Source organism: Erythrolamprus reginae, chromosome 3 (assembly GCF_031021105.1).
Source record: "Erythrolamprus reginae isolate rEryReg1 chromosome 3, rEryReg1.hap1, whole genome shotgun sequence".
Lineage (NCBI taxonomy): Eukaryota > Metazoa > Chordata > Lepidosauria > Squamata > Dipsadidae > Erythrolamprus > Erythrolamprus reginae.
This window is the reverse complement of record NC_091952.1, coordinates 67935956-67960982: the sequence shown is the minus strand read 5'-3', so window position 1 is coordinate 67960982 and position 25027 is coordinate 67935956. Positions and strand designations below refer to the sequence as shown.

Genomic DNA, 25027 nt, shown 5'->3' with positions numbered 1-25027 from the left:
GAATTTTCTTCTTCTGAAACCTTGCCACTTTCATTGCTTTCCATTGCACATACTTCAGCTTGTCAATATGCTTTCTAAACTATGATTTTATTTATTTGTCATTTGTTTGTTTTGTCAAATATGTATTGGTGGTTTACAAAGATATAAATTGCACTCACCGCCATGGCTTGTAAGTCCTTGCGGGACCAGCGCAATTTTGCTGCTGCACCTGTGGAGGTAGCAAAATTGCGCCTGTGTTTCAGTTATGTTTTACCTGCAGCTCCCTGTGTGATTTTTCTACTTCCACAGGTGCAGCAGCAAAATCGGGCTAGTCCCACAAGAACTTACGAGCAGCGACGGCGAGCGCAATTAAGCGTTCAGACTTGTAACTCACCGCTGAATGGAAGGCACGTTGGTGCACTTATGCACACCCCTTATTGACCTCTTAGGAACAATGATGTTCACAGTGGCACATAATATTCTACTTGGAAAGGGGAAGAACACCAAGTTCTCTTGAAATTGACACTATTCTTGTATTTTTTCAGTCTATCATTCCTTTTTTGTTGTTGCTAATGTTCAGGTTGTGATTCAGCAAGACACCCAGTTCCCCTTCCCATGATTACTGCCTGGTATAATTGTCCCCATTCCTTTACACAACTATGATTTTCCCTACCAAAATAAAAAAAACTTGCATTTGCCCTTGATGAATCATCTTGTTCATTTTTGTCCATTGTCAAGATCCCCTTTATTATTGATATAGTTCTTCAAGACATTTTCTGATCTCTCCATATTTGTATCATCTGCTAACTGATATTAACAATCATATTTTTCATCCTTCATCCAATTTGTTAATTATCTTAAACATTCATCCAATTTGTTAATTATCTTAAACATAACAAGGCCCCATGTGTAGCTTTATAATCTGTTTCCTCCTTTCAATTTGATGCAGAGCCATGGATATACACTCGCTGGATATAATTTGTCGATCAGAAAGGTGGGCAGGTCAGCGGTACAAATCCGTAGTATAGGTCTCTTGCGTGAGCAAGGGGGTTGGACTAGATGACCTCCAGAGTCCCTTCCAACTCTGTTAAGTTAAACTGGAGAGAATTGAACCAAAGTTGATTAGCTGTGTCCTCTCCCTGTGACCTATTACTATCCTATCATCTTCTTCAAACAGTGGTCCCACACCCTCCTTCCTTTTTTTTCTACTTAGTTCCTTCTTTTGTTGCTTTTATTTTGCTTTGTGAGCTTAAGTAGCTTTTGTGCTTTGTGTTCTGACTTTTCTTCTGCAGATCAGCTATTAACTATTTGCTGGAAAACCTCCTTGGCAGTTATATCCATCTTCCATTTCCTTGCAAGTCCCTTTCAAGTCTAATCTCAGTAGACAGCTCCCTATTTGGATGAACAATCTTTTGCTCAGAACAGAAAATACACTGCATGATTCATTTATGGGAGAGGTTGTGTATGGTATGTCCTTTCCCAGAGGGTTAATACTTTAAATATCCTGAAATGGCCATATGAGAAGGCTGTGAATCATTATATGGCACTTTCAGTTATAAAAAAAATCACACAGAGAGAGACTGAATCTCCACTATCAGTTCAAAAAAATTACAGTAGAACTATTTTTAATAAAAGCAGAATAGAATTTGTAAGAAATGCAGAAAAAGTAATTTCTCTCTGGTGACAAAATATTTCTTCCATAAATGTTCATTTGTTGTGGGACTATAATCAATTCTAACTACATGTTAAAATTAAAAACATGTTTGCAAAATGTTGCTGTTTTTTTCCTATTTTCCCATAAATCTCTTTAACATATATGATATGAACCTGGCTAAATAAAGGATGGTTGCAAACCAAAACAGTAACAGGGTGTGACGGATCTTCTATGAAGACAAGAATTTCACTAAATTATAAGTGCAGATTTGTTGTAAATCTAAAGTATCTAATAGCTTGGGATCCTATTTAAGAAGTGTTAGTTTGAAGGTTGGATGTATCTGCTGAACTAAACCAATTCATTTTTCTGTAACTGCTGCGGAAAAATATTGTAGGGAAAGCGAAAAATTGCTTTATTACAGTTACTGTAATTAAGCAATAGATGCTCACCACTAGAAGGCAATTTACTTTATTATAGATTTCTCTTTGCGTCTTTATTATTCATGTTGTTTTAAGTAAAAAAAATATTAGAATAAACTTGGGGTAGACTCTAATATCTTATTGTACTCAATAGATGGTTATCTGGTCTCACATGTTAGTTGGTTACACTGCAGGCAAATTCTGTGCAGCCTGCAAGAGAGATATTTTCAGCAAAAATGGCAGTGGATATTGGTTTGCATTTGAATAATACACCCTCCTATATTAGATATTGTTCCATTCAATTATGAACTTAAAAGAAGAAGTTTTTATAGGATATACACAATAATATCATACTAAGCAAGTTATCTGCATCTGTTTCTGTAGCATGATATTAATATACTGGCAATATAACATGTCTGCCAGTGTAATTATGTTATTGTGTTATGTTGAGACAGGATCACTACTGTACTTTGATAGAATAGAAGAACCCTTTTCAACCATGGTTGAAAAGCCAGGATTCACTAGACATTGCTAAAAATCCTCAGAGTTGAAGCCATATATCCGTAGGGCACTAAATTTAGGAAAGACTACAGAACAAGTGCATGTATAGCTAACCTCTCTGTTTCTAGTAACTGTACAATTTCTATCATTAAAACTTTCTTGTCTATATTATATTACCCACATGGACCCACACATTACATGTTACATTTGTTTATTCTGCATCACTCAGAAACAAGAATGAATTTAATGTGAAGATAAAAATATTTGGCAAAATTTAAATCTGGGCTTTTAATTTTTTTTATTTCTTTTCTTCTCTTTTCCTTCTTTCCTCTTCCTTCCTTCCTTCTTTCTTTTTTCTATGCCTGGGGTCTCCAACCTTGCTGGCTGGGGAATTCTGGGAGTTGAAGTCTTCCAGGCGTAAAGTTGCCAAGGTTGGAGGCCCCTGGTTTATGCTACATTCATTCAGTTTAATTATGGTAGTTAAAGTAATACCATTGTTTCTGGGGGGTTTTAAAGCTAGATAAAGTACAGGTACTCTAACTTTTTCATATCCATTCGTTATGATTTTTGCCTGTTAATGCACACATGAATAGACTTTCCTTTCTCATTTAACAACAATCAAAAGAACAGAAGTTAATTATTCTCCAGTTTTCACTTTTTCACAAGATATCCATGCAGCTTTTGAAATTGTGGGCAGTCAGTGGTTTAGAAAGAGTCCCTCTAGTGGTAGAATCGGGGGTATTTTCTCCACTTTCTGAGGGTTTTCTTTTTTCCTTAACTACTTATAACATTTGAGGCATTATATCATTGAACCTTATTTTTCCAAATATTAGTTCTAGAGAATCTGCATGTCATTGCCCCGGAAGAAATAATTTGAGGATAAAATGATGTGTTGAACAGCTGCATACTTTAATAATGTATACACAAGATTTATATCATAGAGTTGTGCTTGGATAGGATTCCAGAAAGATGCTTCAGAGAACAATAGCAGCAATTATTTTCTAAGTTTGCTACTGCATAATCTTATTGTATGCAGTTAAGATTATTTGAGAAAGACAATGAGCAGAAAGCTCATTTGCAACCCTTGGCATCCCTAATTAGAGAGACTTAAATGGTAATCCTACTGTGAATCAATGATTTGAATTAATGATACAAATCTAGGCTTTTGCTGATATTATGTTTAGAACCAAAGATAGGATGGCCAGCTGCTCGAGGCGGGCCGATGTTGTGGCGGCGCCCGGAGAGCACGCAGCCACCGTTGCCGAAGGCAAAGGATGGGTGTTTGCATGAGAATGCACGCGATCGCCCAGCAGGCCCAACGCATGGTTTCAGCCTCCAGAGGGCCTCTGAGATGGTGGGGGGCATTTTTGCCCTCCCCAAGCTTCAAAAAAGCTTTTTGACCCTGGGACAGCGGAAAAACTGGCCTAGTTGGCCTACTGGAAGTCAGGAAATGGGGGAATGGGTGGGTCACACATGCATGCGCTTGGGGGTTGGGTAAGTGGGGGGCTTTGAATTATGAGTGGGGGCATGCATGCACGAGTGATAGTGTGCAGACTGTTTTGGCACCCAAGGAAAAAAAGGTTCACCATCATTGTGCTAGAACCTATATAAATCATAGAAATTGAACGAATGAACAAATGAATGAATACAGGGAGTCCCCGACTTGCGACATTGATCCGTTCCTACGCTGCGTCGTAAGCTGAGTTTTGGTGTAAGTCAGAACATTCCTGATCTTCCTCCACTTCGCTCTAATGCTCTCTTGCCTGATTCCCCCCAACCCTGAAGCACGGCCAGCTACACTAAAGCTTGATTTGAAGGGCCTTGCCCCCAGTCCTCTCCTCCCGCTTGCAAAATAGCACAAGAAAATCTCGAGGGGAGGAGGGGGCGGAGCCCCCCAAGCTTCCCACAAAGTCTTCACCCCCCACCCACCCCACTACTGACCCTGGGCATCAGCCGCAGTTGCAGCCTCTGAGGCCACCCACTGCAGAGACCCCCTCGCCTGAATGGAGGCAGCGGCGGCGGCAGCGGCTTCGAGGGACCAACAGCTGGTCCTTACCCAGTGCTGCAGGTGGGCAGAGCCTCACACACACCTGCTCGGGAGGCCTTGCTGCCCTCAGGTCACCACATCGTGATATCACCACCACGAGGAGTGGTACTTTAGGTGACTAAAGAAATGCCTGCTTGCTAGAAGATTCCGGACCCCGCTGCCAAAACTTGGGGCATGAGGGGAAGTAAGTAGGGCAACAGCTCACTTTTCCCCCCCCCATGGGAAGCTGGCCAGAGGGCGTGGGGGAGCAGTTGCACGGTGCCTGCTTTGAGGGGAGGGGAACAGGTTGGGGAGTCCCGGCTCTTCCTCCCACGGTGAAAGCGAGCCAAGCGAGCACGGCATGGCAGGAGGAGGGGGGCTGGCCACAGAAGTTAACCGAGCTCTGCAATAGAGCGGTAATAGAAGCATGGAGCTGCTCTGCTGGGAGATGCCGTAACCACGAAACATCGTAACTCGGGGCTGACGTAACCTGAGGACTACCTGTATACTGCTTTTGACTTTCTGTAATTTTTGTTATTCTGATTTAAGATATTAAATGTAGAGATAGTTAACTGCATAACTTAGTAAAGAATACACACCACCTCCCTGGAATGGGATGTTATTTTATTGAGACATTTGGGATAATAATCAGAATGCAATCCTCTCTCCAGAAACACCTAAACATAGTCTCACCTTGATTCTTTTGATGAAACTAACATTGTCACCTCAAAATAAATTAAGAAATAAAATACTGATGAAAATATTCAGCTGTCCTTTATCCTTTTAGTGCTTTTTAATATTTCTACAGAGAAATACAGGCATAAGTAATGCAATAATTGAAACTAATGAAATATATCTTATAAAGATATTATTCTTCTAGATGAAAGTCTTCCAAACATTTTAAATTCCAAAGGATACATAAATCACAGCTTTCAGCAGAACTATTGTTGGTGGAACTAAAGCATTTGCATATCAGAACACCTTTCAGCTAGGGAAGAGGGTGAATTTCAACACTCTAGATTTACCTAAATAATGCATTACATCTGGTTGAATGAATGGTTTTGTTGCTGTGACCCAATAGGGTGGATGGTGATTTTTCCTCCACCTGTAATTGACTTTTCAGTCATTTCCAGAAATCACTGATACATTTGCATGTTGTCCCTTCTACTTGAAACAACATATTTTCAAAAGCTTTCATACTGTAAAAGATAGAAAAAAACTCTCCGAAAGCTGTTGTTGTTTTTACACTTATTTATTTATTTTATTTATTTATTAGATTTGTATGCCGCCCCTCTCCGGAGACTCGGGGTGGCTAACAACAATAAAGAAGACAATGTAACAAATCTAATATTAAAAATAATCTTAAAAACCCCAATTTAAGAGACCAATCATACAAACAAGCATACCATGTATAAATTCTATAAGCCTAGGGGGAAGGGAAAAATTTCAATTCCCCCATGCCTGATGACAGAGGTGGGTTTTAAGGAGCTTGCGAAAGGCAAGGAGGGTGGGGGCAACTCTGATATCTGGGGGAAGCTGGTTCCAGAGGGTCGGGGCCGCCACAGAGAAGGCTCTTCTCCTGGGTCCCGCCAAATGACATTGTTTAGTCGATGGGACCCAGAGAAGGCCAACTCTATGGGACCTAACCGGTCGGTGGGAATCATGCGACATCAAGTAGATCAGTTATTTTCAACCTTTTTTGAGTTGTGGCACATTTTTTACATATACAAAATCATGGGGCACATTGAGCAGGGGCGGGTGGGGGGGCTAAAAAAAGTTTGGACAAAAAAAATTATCTCTCTCTCTTCCTCCCTTTTGCTCTATTTCTCTCCCTCTTTCTCTCTCTCTTCCTTCCTTCCCCTCTCTATCCATCCCTCTTTCTTTCTCTCTTCCTTCCTTCCCCTCTTTTTTGCTCTCTTTCTATCTCTCCCTCCTTCCCTGCCTCTCTTTCTCTCTCTCTTGCTTGATTTCTCTCTCTCTCTCTTTCTCTCTTTCTTTCTTTCTCTCTCTCTCTCGCTCACTTTCTCTCTCTCTCTTGCTTTCTTTCTCTTTCTCTCTTGCTTTCTTTCTTTCTCTCTTGCTTTCTTTCTCTCTCTCTCTTTCTCTCTCTTGCTGAGCTTCGTGGCACACCTGACCATGTCTCGCGGCACACTAATGTGCCATGGCACACTGGTTGAAAAACACTGAAGTAGATAAATCCTTCAGAATGGTGATGTAAGAATAAATGGATTGTTCATACATTTGAAAGTGAAGCTGTTTCAGTGCAGGCTGTAATAATATGCAGGTTCTTTCATAGGGAAAAAATCTCAGAGACAAATGTATAGCTGAAAATTTCAGATTTTATATAGACTTTAAAATGAACAAAAATGATTACATATATTATTATCAGAAAATGGGATAAAATCTATGGATTGCCTAAATTATCAAAATGTTAGCATTCTAAGGTTCTTAAAGTAGCAGATTTTCTGTAATATCGCACCAAGTATTGGGTTTCCTTCTTAAACTAGAACTAATGGGATCAATTGTAATCTAAGTAACTTTTTGAGGTTCCATCTCACCATAGTTGTGCCATTAGATTTTATATGCAGATTCAAATAGTTAGTTATCAACAGACAATTTAGCCTTGAGATTACTATAATAACTTTTCCACTCTGGATTTACTTCAAAGGTACAATCAAGCAAAGTTAAACATTTTAATATTTTGGAGGATGATTGCCACCAAGAAGGAAGTCATTATTGATGATAGGGTAAAGTTCATCATCAGAATTTTTTTAGGATTGGTACAGAAAAAATGACTTTGCAGGAAATTGAACACACCAATTACCGGAGCTGAATTTATTCTAGATATTGACCCGTGACCCTATCATGAGCCTTACTGCTTTCCTATCAGTATTTTTCAAATATTGTCATCTTAAATTAATTGAATTCATGAAAAAAGGTCTAATTTGGAGCAAAGTACATGATTTTATATGGAAGTGAACTTCATCTACCTTTTAATCTCCACCTTTCACAGTTAGTTCAGCTTTGCTGACTGCTTGGCCTAATTCATTGACAGCCAACACCTTGTATTGCCCGGCATCTGAAGGTGTGACTCCAGAGATCACAAGAGAGCAGACCCCAAAATCATTTTTGCAGAAAAAGGCAGGATCCTGAGAGAGATTCTTGTTACCCTTGTACCAAGTGACCTGAGGGGCTGGATCTCCAGTCACAGCACAACTCATGTGACAATTAAATCCTAAATTTACCACATGTGGTTTCAGTTGGACAAGGAATCTTGGAGGTTGATGTCGGTTGATCCCCTTATATCTTGGAAACTTCATTTCAGATAAATCTGGAAGTAGAGGAAAAATAAAACCAGGAGAACAAAATTATGTTAATAATTAAGGATTATTCATTGTTATTTCTATTTACAAACATAGCTGGCTTGATAATGATAAATTACAATAAATTATCTACCATTTCTGATCTCATTTAGGAAAAGTACTAAACTATGTCAGTTCATTCGGTATTATTCTATATTCTAGACTGGAAATTATTGATCTGGGAAGTGCTAACTAGTCACTTTGTACTGATATTCAATTTAATTAAATTCAAATCAATCCAAAGTTGTCCAATATTATGAAGATATCAGATACCCTAAGCATGCCTCAGGAATACTCCAGTCCATGCTGCACATGATTCCATTTGTTATAATACGAATCCAAATAAACCTAAGACTGGAAAAAAATGCTATTTTTGGAGTCATGTTATAGATGAACTGCTTTATCAGATTCATTAAAACAACAGCCTACATAAAGATGCTGTTTTTTAAAGCATGCACAGTTCCCCAAACAATAGTTATCTATATTTACCCCTTTCTTTTTGAATAGTCCAAGGGTTCACTGTTTCAGAAGGTTTGCTGATTCCTACACAATTTTTTGCCAGAACTCTGAAGAAATATTTCCGACCTGGGATAAAATTTACAACTGTATATTTGTTGTTGTAAATGTGGTCAGCCACCATTTGCCATGGTCCTTTTCTGGAATCACATCTCATAACCATGTAGGTTATATTACTGTCTCTCTTTTCTGTGGGTGAGGGCTCCCATATCAGAGTCACCGTCCCAGGGACATTCTCAATGAGTTGTATAGGGCCAGGAGACTCTGGAATATCTGCAAAATAAAACCAAAATCAGGAAGAATTTCCAAGTGTTTCTAGAATGGAACAATTTGATTATTTATTTATCATCCAATTTAGAAACCCTACAGAAACTACATTTAAATATCATAGATTTAGAAACTATGTGGCATGGAAAGCATGTAAATATATTGAAGAAAGAAGAATAGCTCCATGGACTTCAGTCTCTCATCCTGAAAGTTCTCCTTGATGGATAAAAATATAGTTCTGTTCAGCTGTTATGTCTTGTTTTTCAAAATTTTAAATTCCCCAAGATACTTTTATAAGTGTAAATATGATCAGCACACATTTTCCATCTAACAAAGCCAAAGGCATGGCATAGTAAAGGAGTGTGACCAACTGGCTCTTATCTACTCTTCTCAAAAAAAAAGTAATTTATAGGAGGATCTTTATTAATATAATTAACATATACTGTAAAGGTAGCATTAAGAGATGATTAAAAGAGAAAATAAGGTCAACAGATACTATACTAAACTACCACTTCTCTTGAACATAGCAACACAGGCCTTTTTAAAATACAGTAGAGTAGAGTAGAGTAGAATCAAATTGAATTGAATTTTATTGGCCAAGTGTGATTGGACACACAAGGAATCTGTCTTGGTGTACATGCTCTCAGTGTACATGAAAGAAAAAATAAATTCATCAAGAATCATAAGGTACAACACTTAATGATAGTCTGGGTACATATAACCAATCAAATCATATTAGGTGCCAGTCAATATAAATTGTAAGGATACAAGTCTTTATATCCTTTATATCCTAAACTCAGATGGGTTTAACTGTATCTCTCAGATGGGTTGTTTACAAATTCAAAAATGCTGTAATAATGTGGACAGGAATTTCTGAGAGTTGTTTCCAAATCCATATTGAAGATGCCAAATCAGCAAAGGGTGAATTAAAACTTTGTTCCTATTAAAACATACATTTCTGCCTATAATGTCTGTATAACCGATTATTTTCAAATGGCTTCAAACTACCGCTTATAATACGCTAGCATACTCCTGATTTTAATTAGTTACTCAATCACTTTATAAAAGGTGAGGCAACTAATAGTCTTCATTGGGACACTTAAGTATATTGCAGGTCCACCTTTCAAGCTGAATTGGAAAGAGCAGAGGCTCTCTATAAATTAGGCAATTTTAGCTTGAAACTTCACTTGGAAAGATGCACTCGTGGGTAATGCACAGTTGATATTCTTCTTGCTGAAGGATTATTATATAGACAGTAGTTAGGATATTTTATTTTTTTCCTTTTTCAAGCTTTAATGTCTTTGCATACAGTTTGTGACAGACAAGAAAGTCCAAAAGAGTCAAGATGGTGACCTCAGTTATGCAATTAAAGGTCCACCCCTTTTTAATTCAAATGCAGATTATATTTAGTATAATGTATTATTTAATAATAAATTAAGAATGCATATTAAAAATAGGCAAAGCTTCAATCCTGCTCATAGAAACATAGAAACATAGAAGTCTGACGGCAGAAAAAGACCCCATGGTCCATCTAGTCTGCCCTTATACTATTTTCTGTATTTTATCTTAGGATGGATCTATGTTTATCCCAGGCATGTTTAAATTCAGTTACTGTGGATTTATCTACCACGTCTGCTGGAAGTTTGTTCCAAGGATCTACCACTCTTTCAGTAAAATAATATTTTCTCATGTTGCTTTTGATCTTTCCCCCAACTAACCTCAGATTGTGTCCCCTTGTTCTTGTGTTCACTTTCCTATTAAAAACACTTCCCTCCTGGACCTTATTTAACCCTTTAATATATTTAAATGTTTCGATCATGTCCCCCCTTTTCCTTCTGTCCTCCAGACTATACAGATTGAGTTCATGAAGTCTTTCCTGATACGTTTTATACTTAAGACCTTCCACCATTCTTGTAGCCCGTTTTTGGACCCGTTCAATTTTGTCAATATCTTTTTGTAGGTGAGGTCTCCAGAACTGAACACAGTATTCCAAATGTGGTCTCACCAGCATTCTATATAGCGGGATCATAATCTCCCTCTTCCTGCTTGTTATACCTCTAGCTATGCAGCCAAGCATCCTACTTGCTTTCCCTACTGCCTGACTGCACTGTTCACCCATTTTGAGACTGTCAGAAATCACTACGCCTAAATCCTTTTCTTTTGAAGTATTTGCTAACACAGAACTCCTTGCTCAAGCAAGGAGTTGGACTAGAAGATCTCCAAGGTCCTTTCCAACCCTAATATTCTAGGTTCTAGATTCTACATGACTAGTTTTCCAGGTAAGGCCATAGGATCAAATGTAGAATGTAGATAGTTGCTAATTTCCTTGTATGAACTTTACCTTGAACTTGAACTTGAAAACTGAACATTTCCTTTCTCCCATGTTCAGTTTGAAGGCTGAAAGCATACTGTCCACTGTCAGAAATCTCAGCTTCTGGTATGATGAGTTGGCTCAGTCCTTCTCTGGTGGCAGTTGTGGCCTTTACTGGCAGTGAAAGTCCATCTTTCAGCCAAATCACTTCAGAAGATGGGGGTGCCTGATAAACATGAAAAGGACATTGATTTTAAATTACTTTCAAAATGTATACATGGCAGTAGCATAAACCAGCTTCTATGTAACAGTTTGTACTACATTGCTTACATTGTACTACATTGCTTCTCCATTATTTTCTTTATTGTGTCATAACAGCAGTTGATAATAATAATAATAATAATAATAATAATAATAATAATAATTTATTAGATTTGTATGCCGCCCCTCTCCGAAGACTCGGGGCGGCTCACAACATGATAAAAACAGTATTATACAGGCACAAATCTAATATTAAAAAAAAAAAAACTAAAAACCCTATCAAAATTAAAAACCAAACAGCACATACATACCAAACATAAATTATAACAAGCCTGGGGGAAAGGTGTCTCAAATCCCCCATGCCTGGCGGTATAGGTGGGTCTTAAGTAGTTTACTGAAGACAAGGAGGGTGGGAGCAGTTCTAATCTCCGGGGGAGTTGATTCCAGAGGGCCAGGGCCGCTACAGAGAAGGCTCTTCCCCTGGGGCCCACCAGACGACATTGTTTAGTCGACGGGACCCGGAGAAGGCCAACTCTGTGGGACCTTATCGGCTGCTGGGATTCATGTGGTAGTTGATGACAGATAGGCTGGAGTTTCTTCCATTCGTATTGAAGTGATCTTATAGTGATGGTGAACCTTTTAGACATTGAATGCCTAAACTTCATGGACATGGATGCCCAAACTGAAAAGTGTGTGCGCGCACGCATGAAGAAACATGTGCATGTCCTGACATGCACATGGATGGCAGGAGGTGGGGCATCCCAAGATTGGCAGCACAGCCAAACTTTTTTTAAAAAAAATATCTTTATTAGTTATTTACATTAATAAAAACAAAACGACATAGAAAAAAAAGCATACGTACAAACAAACAAGACAAAATAAAGCATTATGCTTTACACATTAAGTAACTTTGGTATCAGAACTTAAAGTAGATATCTGCTATATAGCAGGATATTTTTTTTGTTTGCAGCTTATTCATTTGCAACTATTTCAATTCCTATTTACTAATATATCTTAATCTCCTTAAATTATCAATATCTATTTCTCTATGTTTCCTTTAGTTTCAACTATATTTATTCTGTGGCATAATGGCTCATTAAAGCAACTATATTTACATTTGACAACAGTTTGTTTTTTCTCTCCAAAAGAAAAGATCTTTTCTTTTCATGAGCTTCTGTTTCATCATTTGCAAGGAAACAGAAGCTCACAAAAGAAATGCCATGGAGATCTGACCTGGGGCGACGGTGCATGTGCTAGCAGAGAGGGCATGTCTGACATGTGTAGCACAGATTCACCATCATGGCTAAGCCAAACAAGAACTTCTTAATTTACTTATATCAGCACAGACAATATCTAGAATTCCAAGTAAACAAGGAAGACCTCATTTTTTTAAAAAAAATGATACCTGCACACAGAATTTTATTGCATTGTCATATCAGCTCATAGAAACATAGAAACATAGAAGACTGACAGCAAGAAAAGACTTCATGATCCATCTAGTCTGCCCTTATACTATTTTTGTATTTTATCTTAGGATGGATATATGTTTATCCCAGGCATGTTTAAATTCAGTTACTGTGGATTTACCAACCACGTCTGCTGGAAGTTTGTTCCAAGGATCTACTACTCTTTCAGTAAAATAATATTTTCTCATGTTGCTTTTGATCTTTCCCCCAACTAACTTCAGATTGTGTCCCCTTGTTCTTGTGTTCACTTTCCTATTAAAAACACTTCCCTCCTGAACTTTATTTAACCCTTTGACATATTTAAATGTTTCGATCATGTCCCCTCTTTTCCTTCTGTCCTCCAGACTATACAGATTGAGTTCATTAAGTCTTTCCTGATACGTTTTATGCTTAAGACCTTCCACCATTCTTGTAGCCCGTCTTTGGACCTGTTCAATTTTGTCAATATCAGTGCAGTCAGGTGGTAGGGAAAGCAAGTAGGATGCTTGGCTGCATAGCTAGAGGTATAACAAGCAGGAAGAGGGAGATTATGATCCCGCTATATAGAATGCTGGTGAGACCACATTTGGAATACTGTGTTCAGTTCTGGAGACCTCACCTACAAAAAGATATTGACAAAATTGAACGGGTCCAAAGACGGGCTACAAGAATGGTCTTAAGCATAAAACGTATCAGGAAAGACTTAATGAACTCAATCTGTATAGTCTGGAGGACAGAAGGAAAAGGGGGGACATGATCGAAACATTTAAATATATTAAAGGGTTAAATAAGGTCCAGGAGGGAAGTGTTTTTAATAGGAAAGTGAACACAAGAACAAGGGGACACAATCTGAAGTTAGTTGGGGGAAAGATCAGAAGCAACATGAGAAAATATTATTTTATTGAAAGAGTAGTAGATCCTTGGAACAAACTTCCAGCAGACGTGGTAGATAAATCCACAGTAACTGAATTTAAACATGCCTGGGATAAACATATATCCATCCTAAGATAAAATACAGAAAATAGTATAAGGGCAGACTAGATGGAACATGAGGTCTTTTTCTGCCATCAGACTTCTATGTTTCTAATATCTTTTTCTAGGTGAGGTCTCCAGAACTGAACACAGTATTCCAAATGTGGTCTATAATCTCCCTCTTCCTGCTTGTTATACCTCTAGCTATACAGCCAAGCATCCTACTTGCTTTTCCTACTGCCCGACCACACTGCTCACCCATTTTGAGACTGTCAGAAATACACAGCCGACGGATTAAAACCGCCGGCTGAAATTACCTCCGGGGCTGGGAGACGCTGGCAGCAGCTCTTTCGAGCTCCGGACTTCCGGGTTCCTCTGGAACCCGGAAGTTCTGCTTTTGGCAGCGCGCCAGGGTAGCGCGCTGCCTGCTGGATGGGGGAGGTCATGAATCGCCCTATTTAGGGGCGATTCAGGCAGGACCTCCCCCGGGTTCCTCAGGAACCCGGAAGTTCAGATTTGGCAGCGCGCCAGGGTAGCGTGCTGCCTGCTGGACGGGGGAGGTCCTGAGTCGCCCTATTTAAGGGGGATTCAGGCAGTACCTCCCCCTTGCCCTCGGCTTAATGAAAGTGAACACCCGCCCACCCTCCGCTATCAACAGTGTGTCCTGAGGAGATCGCCTCGGGGCCGAATAGGAATTTTTTGCGGCCTCCCCTTTAGAGGCGGCCGTTTTTTCGCCTATTCCACACTGACGGCACGGATTGGATTGGTTAGGGGGTGCGGCGCACTTAGATGTCAGTATAGGCCTCCCTTTGGTCATTGGGGTTGGGCAGGTTAGGGGCGGAAATGGGCATTTAGAAGCAACAGCACATGCTCCTTTGGGCATCCTTCAAAGGGTGATGGACCGCCTCTCTCCAGGAACTAGAGGTTGGAGCAACGTCGGGGATTGGAGAGAGGATGTCCATGGGAATCACCGGGTCCAATTTCCCACGGGGATTGGAGGGTGAACTCCTCCCACACGCGAAGGGGCGTGGCTTGGATCCAGGTGAAGGTGGTTACCTTCACCTGGTTCAGCAGGAGTTTTTGCCCAATGTTGCCAAGGAATTTTCTGGTAGGAATTTCTGCCCCGTTAGTTTTGGCCTCTGCAGGTCCTTAGTTCGTTCTGAATTTAAATATTTAAATTGACGTATTTAAATTTATTTAAATTTATGTTAATTCAATAAATGACCCATATTTAATCCACAACATGTCTCAGCGTCGTTACTCAGCGTCCGGGGGTAAATCACTACCCCTAGCTCAAGATATAAATTTCTCTAATGAGAAGTAACTCCAAATAAGACAACCAAATTATTCTAACTATTCTACCTTTTCTTTCATTTCAAGGATTATTATAAAGTAACATGTAAAATATTTATAACAGTTCCAAATCTCTACATAGCTTTATTTACTGACATATAAAAAAGCACAGAAACATATTTATTATATATTGCTTGCAAAAGCTATACTTACTTCAAAAGGAAGTTGCACATGGATGGGATCCCCTGCTTTCACATTCATGAAACTTTCAACAGTATCCTTCACTAAGAACTTGGGGTTAACTGGAAATATATACATACATATATACATACATGCATACATACATATGTAAGTATGTTTCGGCATAATATTGTTCAGTACAGTAACTGCAATATATAAAACGTTCAAAACAACTCCTCAATCCCCACTGCATATTCTATAGAATCGAGATGTTTTATCATCCAAGAAGCATGCAATGGCCTAAAATCCCATTTCATTTAAAAAATGACTGAAAAATAATCAGTTAAATGCATTTCCTTTCTACAGTTGTTAAATATTAATAAGGAAAGCAGTGATGCTGTCTTTTCTTCACAGTCAGACATTTGCAAACATCTCCATTAAAATACTTCCTACAGCTATAAATGGTGATAATCCAATATATCTTGAAGGTTTCAAGTTCGGAAATACCCTAGATAGGACAGTTGAGCTAAATATGTCCCAAGCATTATTCTTCCATTTCTTCTTCAATGTAACTACTATGTAACTTTTCCAGATCTCTCTGGATACAATGTCTTCTGGTTTTGGCTTTCTTTCAAAGGTCTCTTCTGTTCTTTCAATAATGTTAACCTTTTCCAGAACTATCTAGAGCAGTGATGGCGAACCCCTTTTTCCTCAGGTGCTGAAAGCACATGCACACGCACTATTGTGTATGCATGAGTGTCCACACCCATAATCAATGCCTGGGGAGGGCAAAAATGTCCTCCCCTGCCACCCTCACTCCCGGGAGGCTTCTGCAGGCTGGAAACAGCCTATTTTCCAACTTCCGTTCAGCCCGGTAGACCTGTTTTGTGCCCTCCCCAGGCTCCAGAGGCTTCCCTGAAGCCTGGGGAGGGTGAAAACTCCCTCACCCCCCATACCTCACACCCTCCAGAACCTGAAAATGTCCTCTCACAGCCTCCATTTAAGCCAAAAATAAGCTGGCCAGCAAGTATATGCATACTGGAGTTGAGCTAGGGCAACGTCTCATATACCAGCAGATATGGGTCCGTGTGCCACCTGTGGCACACATGCCATAGGTTCACCATCACTGATCTAGAGCATAGGTCTCCAACCTTGGCAACTTGAAGACTTATGGACTTCAACTCACCAGAATTCCTCAGCCAGCAAAGCTGAGTTGAAGTCCACAAGTCTTTAAATTGCCAAGATTGGAGACACAAGATCTAGAGTAACGTCCATAATTTATCAGATTGTTTCCTTTTATCTTTCAAGTTCTCCCATAAAACCCAATTCTTTAATAATTAATTTATAGGACTAACCTCAACTTACCTGGACCTTCATAAGATCTGACCTTTCTGTCCTTATCCTCAATACCTTGAATCATATCCTTTCGTTCTCCAGCCTCTTGCCCACCTGTTAAATAACAGCTATATCATAGATTTCACATGCTTTGCTTTTTCCTTTCACTATTTTTGAACAGAATTTCATATAAACAGGAGGAACAGTCATGAGATGTCATTCAAATAAGGTAGTCCAGAATTATTTCTATAAATATTTAATTTTCAAAGCAGAATTTACATAGTTTGACTTACCAGAAGAAGGTACTGCCTGAACACAAGTATCCATTTCAACTGGGTCACCCAAACCACCATCATTAATTGCTCTCACACGTAGGAAATATGGCTCCCTGGCTTTTAATCCTCTAAATGTATATGCAGTTGTTTGTATTGGGACAGTATTACACCGAGTCCATTTCAGGGTATCAGAGTGTCGAATCTCAACAATATATCCTTTGACACAACTTTCTTCTTCTGGTTTCCTCCATGATAAGGAGAAGCTGCAGTAGTCAGTATTAACCACTTTTAGATCTTTCACTGGACCTGGAGATTCTGGAAAAGGGAGTGTTAACATTTTGATATCATTTCAGGGTTGCTCTTTTACATTCTGTTTCCCATTGTTTCCTTTGCGTTATTAACTCTTTATGGTCTACTGAAAACCAGTAGGAACCCCTGTTCTTCATTCTTTCTTTCCCTCACCACAGAACATTTTCAAATACAGTGATACCTCGTCTTACAAACGCCTCATCATACAAACTTTTCGAGATACAAACCTGGGGTTTAAGATTTTTTTTGCCTCTTCTTACAAACTATTTTCACCTTACAAACCCACCGCCGCCGCTGGGATGCACCACCTCTGGACTCCCGTTGCCAGTGAAGCACCTGTTTTTGCACTGCTGGGATTCTCCTGAGGATCCCCTCCATGGGAAACCCCACCTCTGGACTTCCATGTTTTTGTGATGCTGCAGGGGAATCCTGGTTATCCTTTAACCACATTACTCTGACTGGTTTCCAACCTTCAAATGGAATCTTAACCATGGCATTTTTTCCTGCCTTTATCACGATAGGTTCCTTCTTTAGTTCCTTCAGCAGGAGAATCCCAGCAGTGCAAAAACGGGCACTTCGCTGGCAACAGAAGTCCGGAGGTGGGGTTTCCCAGAAGTCCGGAGGTGGGGTTTCCCAGCGAAGGGAGCCTCAGTGAAATCGCAGCATCGCAAAAATACAGAGGTCTGGAAGTAGGGTTTCGAGGACTTTGGTGTTTTTGCAATGCTGCGATTTCACTGATGCTCCCTTCACTGGGAAACCCCACCTCCGGACTTCCGTTGCCAGCGAAGCGCTCATTTTTGCACTGCTGGGATTCCCCTGCTGGGATTCCCCTGCAGCATCACAAAAACACAGAAGTCCAGAGGTGGGGTTTCCCATGGAGGGGATCCTCAGGGGAATCCAAGCAGCACAAAAACGGGCACTTTGGCTGGCAAAAGGGGTGAATTTTGGGCTTGCACACATTAATCGCTTTTCCATTGATTCCTATGAGAAACATTGTTTCGTCTTACAAACTTTTCACCTTAAGAACCTCATCCTGGAACCAATTAAGTTTGTAAGACAAGGTATCACTGTAGTAACTTACTTTGTCCTACTGTCAATGGAATAGCTACTGTACTAAAATTTCCTGAAAATTGACTATCATCCATTCAATAAAAGCTAGACAAATCCCATTTTATGTATAGAACTCCAAATACCTCGTCTCATTATTTGGTATATGGTATTTGTTCACTTACTTCTTTTTTAGATAATCTTATTAGTTTTTTTTAAAAAATCCTAACAAATTAATAATTAAAGAAATATGTTTTTTAAAAGGAATTTGTGAGTATGGTTAATGATTATCTTGTCCTTTGAGAGAAGCACAATGCTTTGGGAGGGGACATTTCATGTTACTACATGATTGTGAGAGAAGTCATCACATGCCACTACTTTGTATGAAATAACTTCTTCTATCCACATGCTACCTTTGCAGTTTTTCAGTGCCGCTACTAATACATTATTTATTGCAAGCAGCTTAAAGACACAGTTATGAGGGAAGTAGCATAAATATATATTGAATAATGAGAAAATAAATATAAGAGAGGAAGTAAACTACTTACTCAAAGGAACTTGAGCACAAATAGATTCTGAAGGTGCACTGGCCTCGCCCACGCCTGCGTTATTGATGGCAGCCACACGGAATTCATACTGCAGTCCCTCCTTCAAACCATTCACTGTATACTTTCTGTCTGTAGCATAAATAAACAGTTTTATCATAAACAATGGATGTATGCACATTATTGCGTTTGCAATTATTATCCTTATAACTTAGCCCACATTAAAAAATGAAAAATAAACCTAAAAATTAGGGAATAGTTTGACAGTGGTGAGGGAATTATTTGTTTAGCAGAGTGGTGGTGTTTGGGGGGAAAATGTTATTGTGTCTAGTTGTCTTGGTGTGCAGTTCTCTATGGTGTTGTTTTGAGGGTAGGAGTTGAAACAATTTATGTCCAGGATGCAAGGGGTCAGTAAATATTTTCACAGCCCTCTTTTTGATTGGTGTAACATACAGGTCCTCAGTGGGAGGCAGGTTGGCAGGATTTTTTTTCCTGCAGTTTTGATTATCCTCTGAAGCTTGTGTCTGTTGTGTTGGGTTGCAGAACCAAACCAGACAATTATCAAGATGCAGATGACAGATTCAGTTATTCCTCTGTAGAACTACATCATAGCTCCTTGGGCAGTTTGAGCTTCCTGAGTTGTCACAGAAATAACATTCTTTGTTGTGCTTTTTTAATGATGTTTTTATGTTAAGTGACCATTTTAAGTTTTGAGATATGATAGAATCTAGAAATTTGAAGGTCTTTACTGTTGATACTGTTTTGTGTAGTATTGTAAGAGGTAGCAGAATGGGAGAGTTTCTTCTAAAATCTACCACCATTTCTATGGTTTGGAGTGTGTTCGGTCCCAGATTGTTGCATCATGAGGCTAGTTGATCAACATGCCATTTGTATGCAGCTTCATCATTGTCTCAAATGAGACAATGGTGAGAGCATACAACCAGGGGTATGTGTGTGCTAATTGTACAGGTATCTGATGTGATTTTGCCTAACTTTATCTCTGCTTCCTGTCTGTTAGGAAGCTTGTGATCCACTTATATATATGAAACTACGACTGAATCCATCCATGCAACCCTACAAGACACTATTACTAATCTGGGACTAGAACAACTAGTAACGAATAACTCTAGACTCTATAACTGCCTTGATCACATCTTCTTCAACAGCTTGAGCTCAATTTATGAACTACAAATATATGATCCCTTTCCCAATACTGACCACAGCATGATTGACTTTTGTCTCAATCTACACCATTGCAAAAATTACCTAGCTCTTATAGAAACATAAATTACTTACCTGTTATGGGCAAATCAGTGACAGATGTCCAGAAGTTACTACCCTTCTTGCGTTTTTCAACTCTGTAGCCCAAAATTCGTGAATTCCCTATTTTATGTGGTGCAGACCATGAAATTGTGATGGCATCTTTGTTGGCACTGTTAACTTTAGGTGGACCAGGAGGGCTTGGAGAAGCTGAGGAATTGTTTCCAAGATTTTAAAATTTTGTTGTTTGTCAACTAAGATAATAAAAAAACAGCTAAGAGAGGATACGATTTTAAAAGTAAAGTAAGTCAAAACTGATTTTAACTGACTACTGAAGACAGTGAAGATGGCTGCCAACTTATGATCTGCAAACGTGCTAATGGTTAACATCATTAGGTTTTGTTGATTTTATTACCATAAGATCATATTTCACCATAAACCCCATCAGGTTTGCCCTGAATTTCCCTCCATCCTATAGCAGAAATGCTGTAGGATTTCTGCTGCTTTACCGCTGGAGTCCTAAAAGTTAAGGAACTCCCTAGGACACATTTACAGGGGGATCCCATATCAGTGATACAACTCCCTAGGTCTCAGTTGCATCATGCATCAGAGCCTCGGGAACCACTCCTCAAGTCCCCTCTGAAATCCAATAGGATTCATCAGATGCCCGGAAGACTCTGATCAGAGGTGGGCTGCTAAAGTGGAACAGTGATGTGTGCTTGCCTCTATGGCTCTGAGTGCTAGCGGAGTCCAGCGCAATTATGCTACTGCACCTGTGCAGGTAGCAAAATCGTGCATGGAGATGCAGGTGCAAAAGCAAAAAAACGTGCCCAAACAGGGCTGCACCTGCATCTCCGCACGTGATTTTGCTACCTGCACAGGTACAGTAGCATAATCGCACTGGACTCCGCTAGCACTCAGAGCCATGGAGGTGAGCACAAGTCACCGTTCCACCTTAGCAGGCTACCTCTGACTCTGATCAAATAAATTATCTCTCCCTGCAATGAGAAGCAGATACAGTATAGTGCACATGTCTTCAAATGTGTCATTCTGAAAGTCCACAAGTCTTAAAGTGGCAAAGTTTGGGGACCCCTGGTATAATGAATTCCAAAACTTTCAGAGAGAGAGATCGGGCCATAATAAGATGTAGAGGCTTTCCTTACAGTTGTGAATGTGGCTTTGTTTTATTCTATACCAAGAAGTAGCAACAGTTCAAAATTGATTCTTGAATATCTTGGATCCATATTAGCAAAGAAAATAAATCTTCTATTATTACTTATTGTATTAATTTATTGCATTAATTAAGATTAATAAAGATAATACATTAGCATGATTTTAGGAGCTTTCTGTAAGAACTGCCAAAATAATACATCTGATGTTGCCTGAAATACTCAAGAAATAATATTTGTGGAAAGTACTCATGAGATTGAATGGCAATATTCATGTTCAGTAGAGTGCAGTCTATATTTAATATTAATGACAAACTCTTTAGGTTTTGCAACAGCGTTAGACATTGTCATAATCCTTTGACAAATATATAGAAAATGACAAATCACCTTTTGCAGCAGCCATGACTTCGTCAGATTCCAGGGCCTCACTGGTGCCCAAGGAATTCACTGCTTTCACCCTGAAGTAATAGCTTTTGTCATGTTCCACTTTGTTGGTGGTGAAAATAGTAGTGCTTCCACTGGTTTTTCCCAGTGTCACCCAGGTCTTTCTACCAACCTGTTGCCTCTCAATAATATAACCCTGGATTGGTTTACCACCATCATCTCTTGGGGGTTTCCACTGAATAGTTATGCCATTTGCAGAACTGTCTACAACCGCTATAGGGCCTATTGGTGATTGTGGCTTATCTGAATGAAAGACCGAAACAGAGAAAATGAGCAAGGATTAGGGTTTGTTATAATCGCTTAAGAGAAACTAGCAGACTAAGGCTAGGTACAAATAAATTATAAAAAAGAAGCTAACAATACTATAAATACACTATTTATTCCCTTGATTATATTGAAACAATGAATCAGATGCTAATCAATTAAATACTGTACTAGCAACTTATTCTTGTCTCCTCTTGCTCATCTGTCTACTACTGCAATTGTCTTCTCTCTAAGAAACAAGTATTCTGCCCAAGTGGTAGAAACTTCCATCTCTGATTCTCAGTATGAGATTCCTTTTCCTCAGAAAGAACATACACAACAATAATGACCAAACAAAACATTTGATCAAAGGAGAGTTCAGAAAAAAAATTGGTAGAATATTTTACACCAATAAAAAATTAAAATTCCAATATAATATATATACCAAGATTTCTCAACTTTTTTTTTTGCAAATGGCTTCCTCTGACCTTTTTTTCACCTATATCCCCTCTACGTCCAGATTCCATTACTAGATAGAAAGATGAGACAGGAAGTGATCCATTTTCTAATGCAAGACAGTATTTGCTGCTTTAAAAAATAAAGGGAACACTCAAATAATACATCCTAGATATGAATGAATGCAATATTCTCATTGAATACTTCGTTCTGTACAAAGTTGAATGTGCACAACAGCATGTGAAATTGATTGTCAATCAGAGTTGTTTCGTAAGTAGTTTGATTTCACAGAAGTTTGGTTTACTTGGAGTTATATTATGTTGTTTAAGTGTTCCCTTTATTTTTTTGAGCAGTGTATAATACACTTTGCTTTTCTGTGGCCATCTCACCATATGCTGTGGCATAGTTATGGGATTCAGCCACTTATCACCACTTCAGGAGAACCAGTTGTTAACTTTCTAAGGAGTTTGGTGAACTGGTTGCTGGAAGAAATTATTAGGGCAGAGAACCAGTTGTTATATTATTTGAATCCCACCACTGCTGTGACCCCTGAAACGTCTCTCACCTATGTTCCCATGTAAATGTCCTAGTGACCACAGAAGGCCATGTGAACATCACTGCTGAACACTATAGTGCTATAAACAAACTTCTTGTATCTGTCTTTGATTAAATTGAAAAGCATTGCCTATTTCATTTTACATCAACTTATTTTTATCCAGCTTCCCATGAAGAGGGTATAAAAATTCTTCCATGTATAAACGTTTAACAGTTTGTACATATGTATAAAACATACACACACACACACACACACACACACACACACACAAACAAAAAATAGTTGCCTGAATACTACAGTTTCCTCACCTATCACTTCCAGCTTGACAGGAACATCAAGACTTCCACACTCATTCTTTAATCTCACTTTATAATCTCCAGTATCCTTCCGCCTGGTGCTGGGTATGGAGAGTCGAGTAAAGTACTCTGAAGAATCTATGTTCATCCTGTCATCATCCAGAAGTTCCTGGTTATCCTTTAACCACATTACTCTGACTGGTTTCCGACCTTCAAATGGAATCTTAACCATGGCATTTTTTCCTGCCTTTATCACAATAGGTTCCTTCTTTAGTTTTTCCAGAAGTGTGGAGTCAACATTTGGAGGATCTGAAAAAGGGTGCACTGAATAAGCCACTGAATGTAAACAAAGTTGAAAGCTTGCTATTTTTGACTTCAAAAAATCTTCTGGCAAACCATGAGTGACTGCATAACTACTCATTCAATGTTTAAATTCTCTCACAACAAACCTTATGGAAATCTGAAAGAAAGCTAGGAGTGAGTGACATGCCCCTCCCTCAATTTTAATTCCACCCTTTTTCTAATGAGTCCAGTCTTGTTAACCTCCATTTTTCCTTTCAAGTTCACAAATTTTAAGATTATTTGACAATGATCATTTCTTTTCTCCCAATGATGAAGCTTTCAGGATCTGTTTATATATTTATAAATGTGTTTATAGATAAGAGATGGGCTATTGTAAGAAAAGTTCAGTTACTAAAATTGTTTATACTGTACTTATGAAGTAGGAAGTCATTTCTTTATATATTTCCTCTTTTTTTGCTGTATTCTTATTCTTTTCTTTCTTTTCTCCATTTTTCCCATTTTCTTACTTTTCTTCACCTTCTATTTATCTTTTTTATATTGTTTTTTTATAGTGGCCACTACTATTAAATTACTATTAAAAATAAATTCAATATTAAAAAAAACCCTATGATTCCTACCAACCAAAATATAAAATCCCCTAGCACATGTACAATTTCTGAACTATCTTGTTAAAACGCAAAGAAAAGCATTCCTAAGATGAAGCTAAAAAATTGATCCAATATTATAACCAAGGGAAAATGTGTTTCTTGATTTAATGTAACATAAAATATGGTACAAAAAAGGAATGTACGTGCCATTGCTAGCACTCCATAAGAGAAATAAGATTCAAATATTAGTCACTGGGAGTCAAGAGTTATGATAGATAGATGATAGATAGATGATAGATAGATAGATAGATAGATAGATGATAGATAGATAGATAGATAGATAGATAGATAGATAGATAGATAGTTTGAACAGTGATCCAAATGAATAAAAGGGAATTTAATTGACAGAAATGTGAACTCTTGCATTTTGGGGGCGGGAGGGGATATATAAATATATAATGGGAAAATTGCAATAGCAATTGTGAAAAGAATTTGGATGTTGTAGTAGATCTCAAACTGAAAGCTACAATTGGAGTTGCTTAAAGGAAAAAATGCTACATTTCGATGCATTAACTTGGAGTCCAGATTATGGAAAAAGCACTGTCTCACTCTGCCTTGTTCAGGTCCCAAATGGGATATTGTGTCCAGTTCTGAACACCACAATCTCAAAGGGCTACTGACAATCTGAAGTGAATTCAGAATATGTGAACTCCAAGATGGCGGAGACTGGAAATTCAGCACTATTGGGAACAGTTAAAAGAATAAGGGCAAGTTCTGCAAAAGAGAAGACGGGTGAGGAGAAGATGAGAAATATGTTAAAGTGTAAATATCTATAGCTTCTATTATATGGAAGAGGGAATAGGCTTGTCACCCTAGACTCGGTAGGATCAGAACTAATCAGTTAGATATTATGAGATAGTCCCACTTGATAAGAACTGTTAACCAGTGGAATAAATTGCTTAATTAGATGGCATTATCTGATCCCTGGAAATGTGTAAGCAGAAGTTGAAATGCTT

The 25027-nt window shown here is 38.8% G+C and overlaps 1 protein-coding gene across 1 annotated transcript in view; it reads right to left on the bottom strand.

Moving 5' to 3' along the window:
- Positions 1-7572: 7572 nt before the first annotated feature.
- Positions 7573-25027, bottom strand: part of IGFN1 (immunoglobulin like and fibronectin type III domain containing 1) — a 36091-nt gene continuing 18636 nt past the window's right edge. Inside the window, exons 14-22 of the mRNA XM_070748528.1 lie at positions 23134-23430; positions 21514-21813; positions 19994-20167; positions 18701-18829; positions 16815-17111; positions 15220-15308; positions 11066-11261; positions 8431-8730; positions 7573-7910 (exon numbers count right to left, since the gene is read on the bottom strand). Coding sequence (XP_070604629.1) covers positions 7573-7910; positions 8431-8730; positions 11066-11261; positions 15220-15308; positions 16815-17111; positions 18701-18829; positions 19994-20167; positions 21514-21813; positions 23134-23430 — 2120 coding nt within the window. The remainder of the gene's footprint in view (positions 7911-8430; positions 8731-11065; positions 11262-15219; positions 15309-16814; positions 17112-18700; positions 18830-19993; positions 20168-21513; positions 21814-23133; positions 23431-25027) is intronic.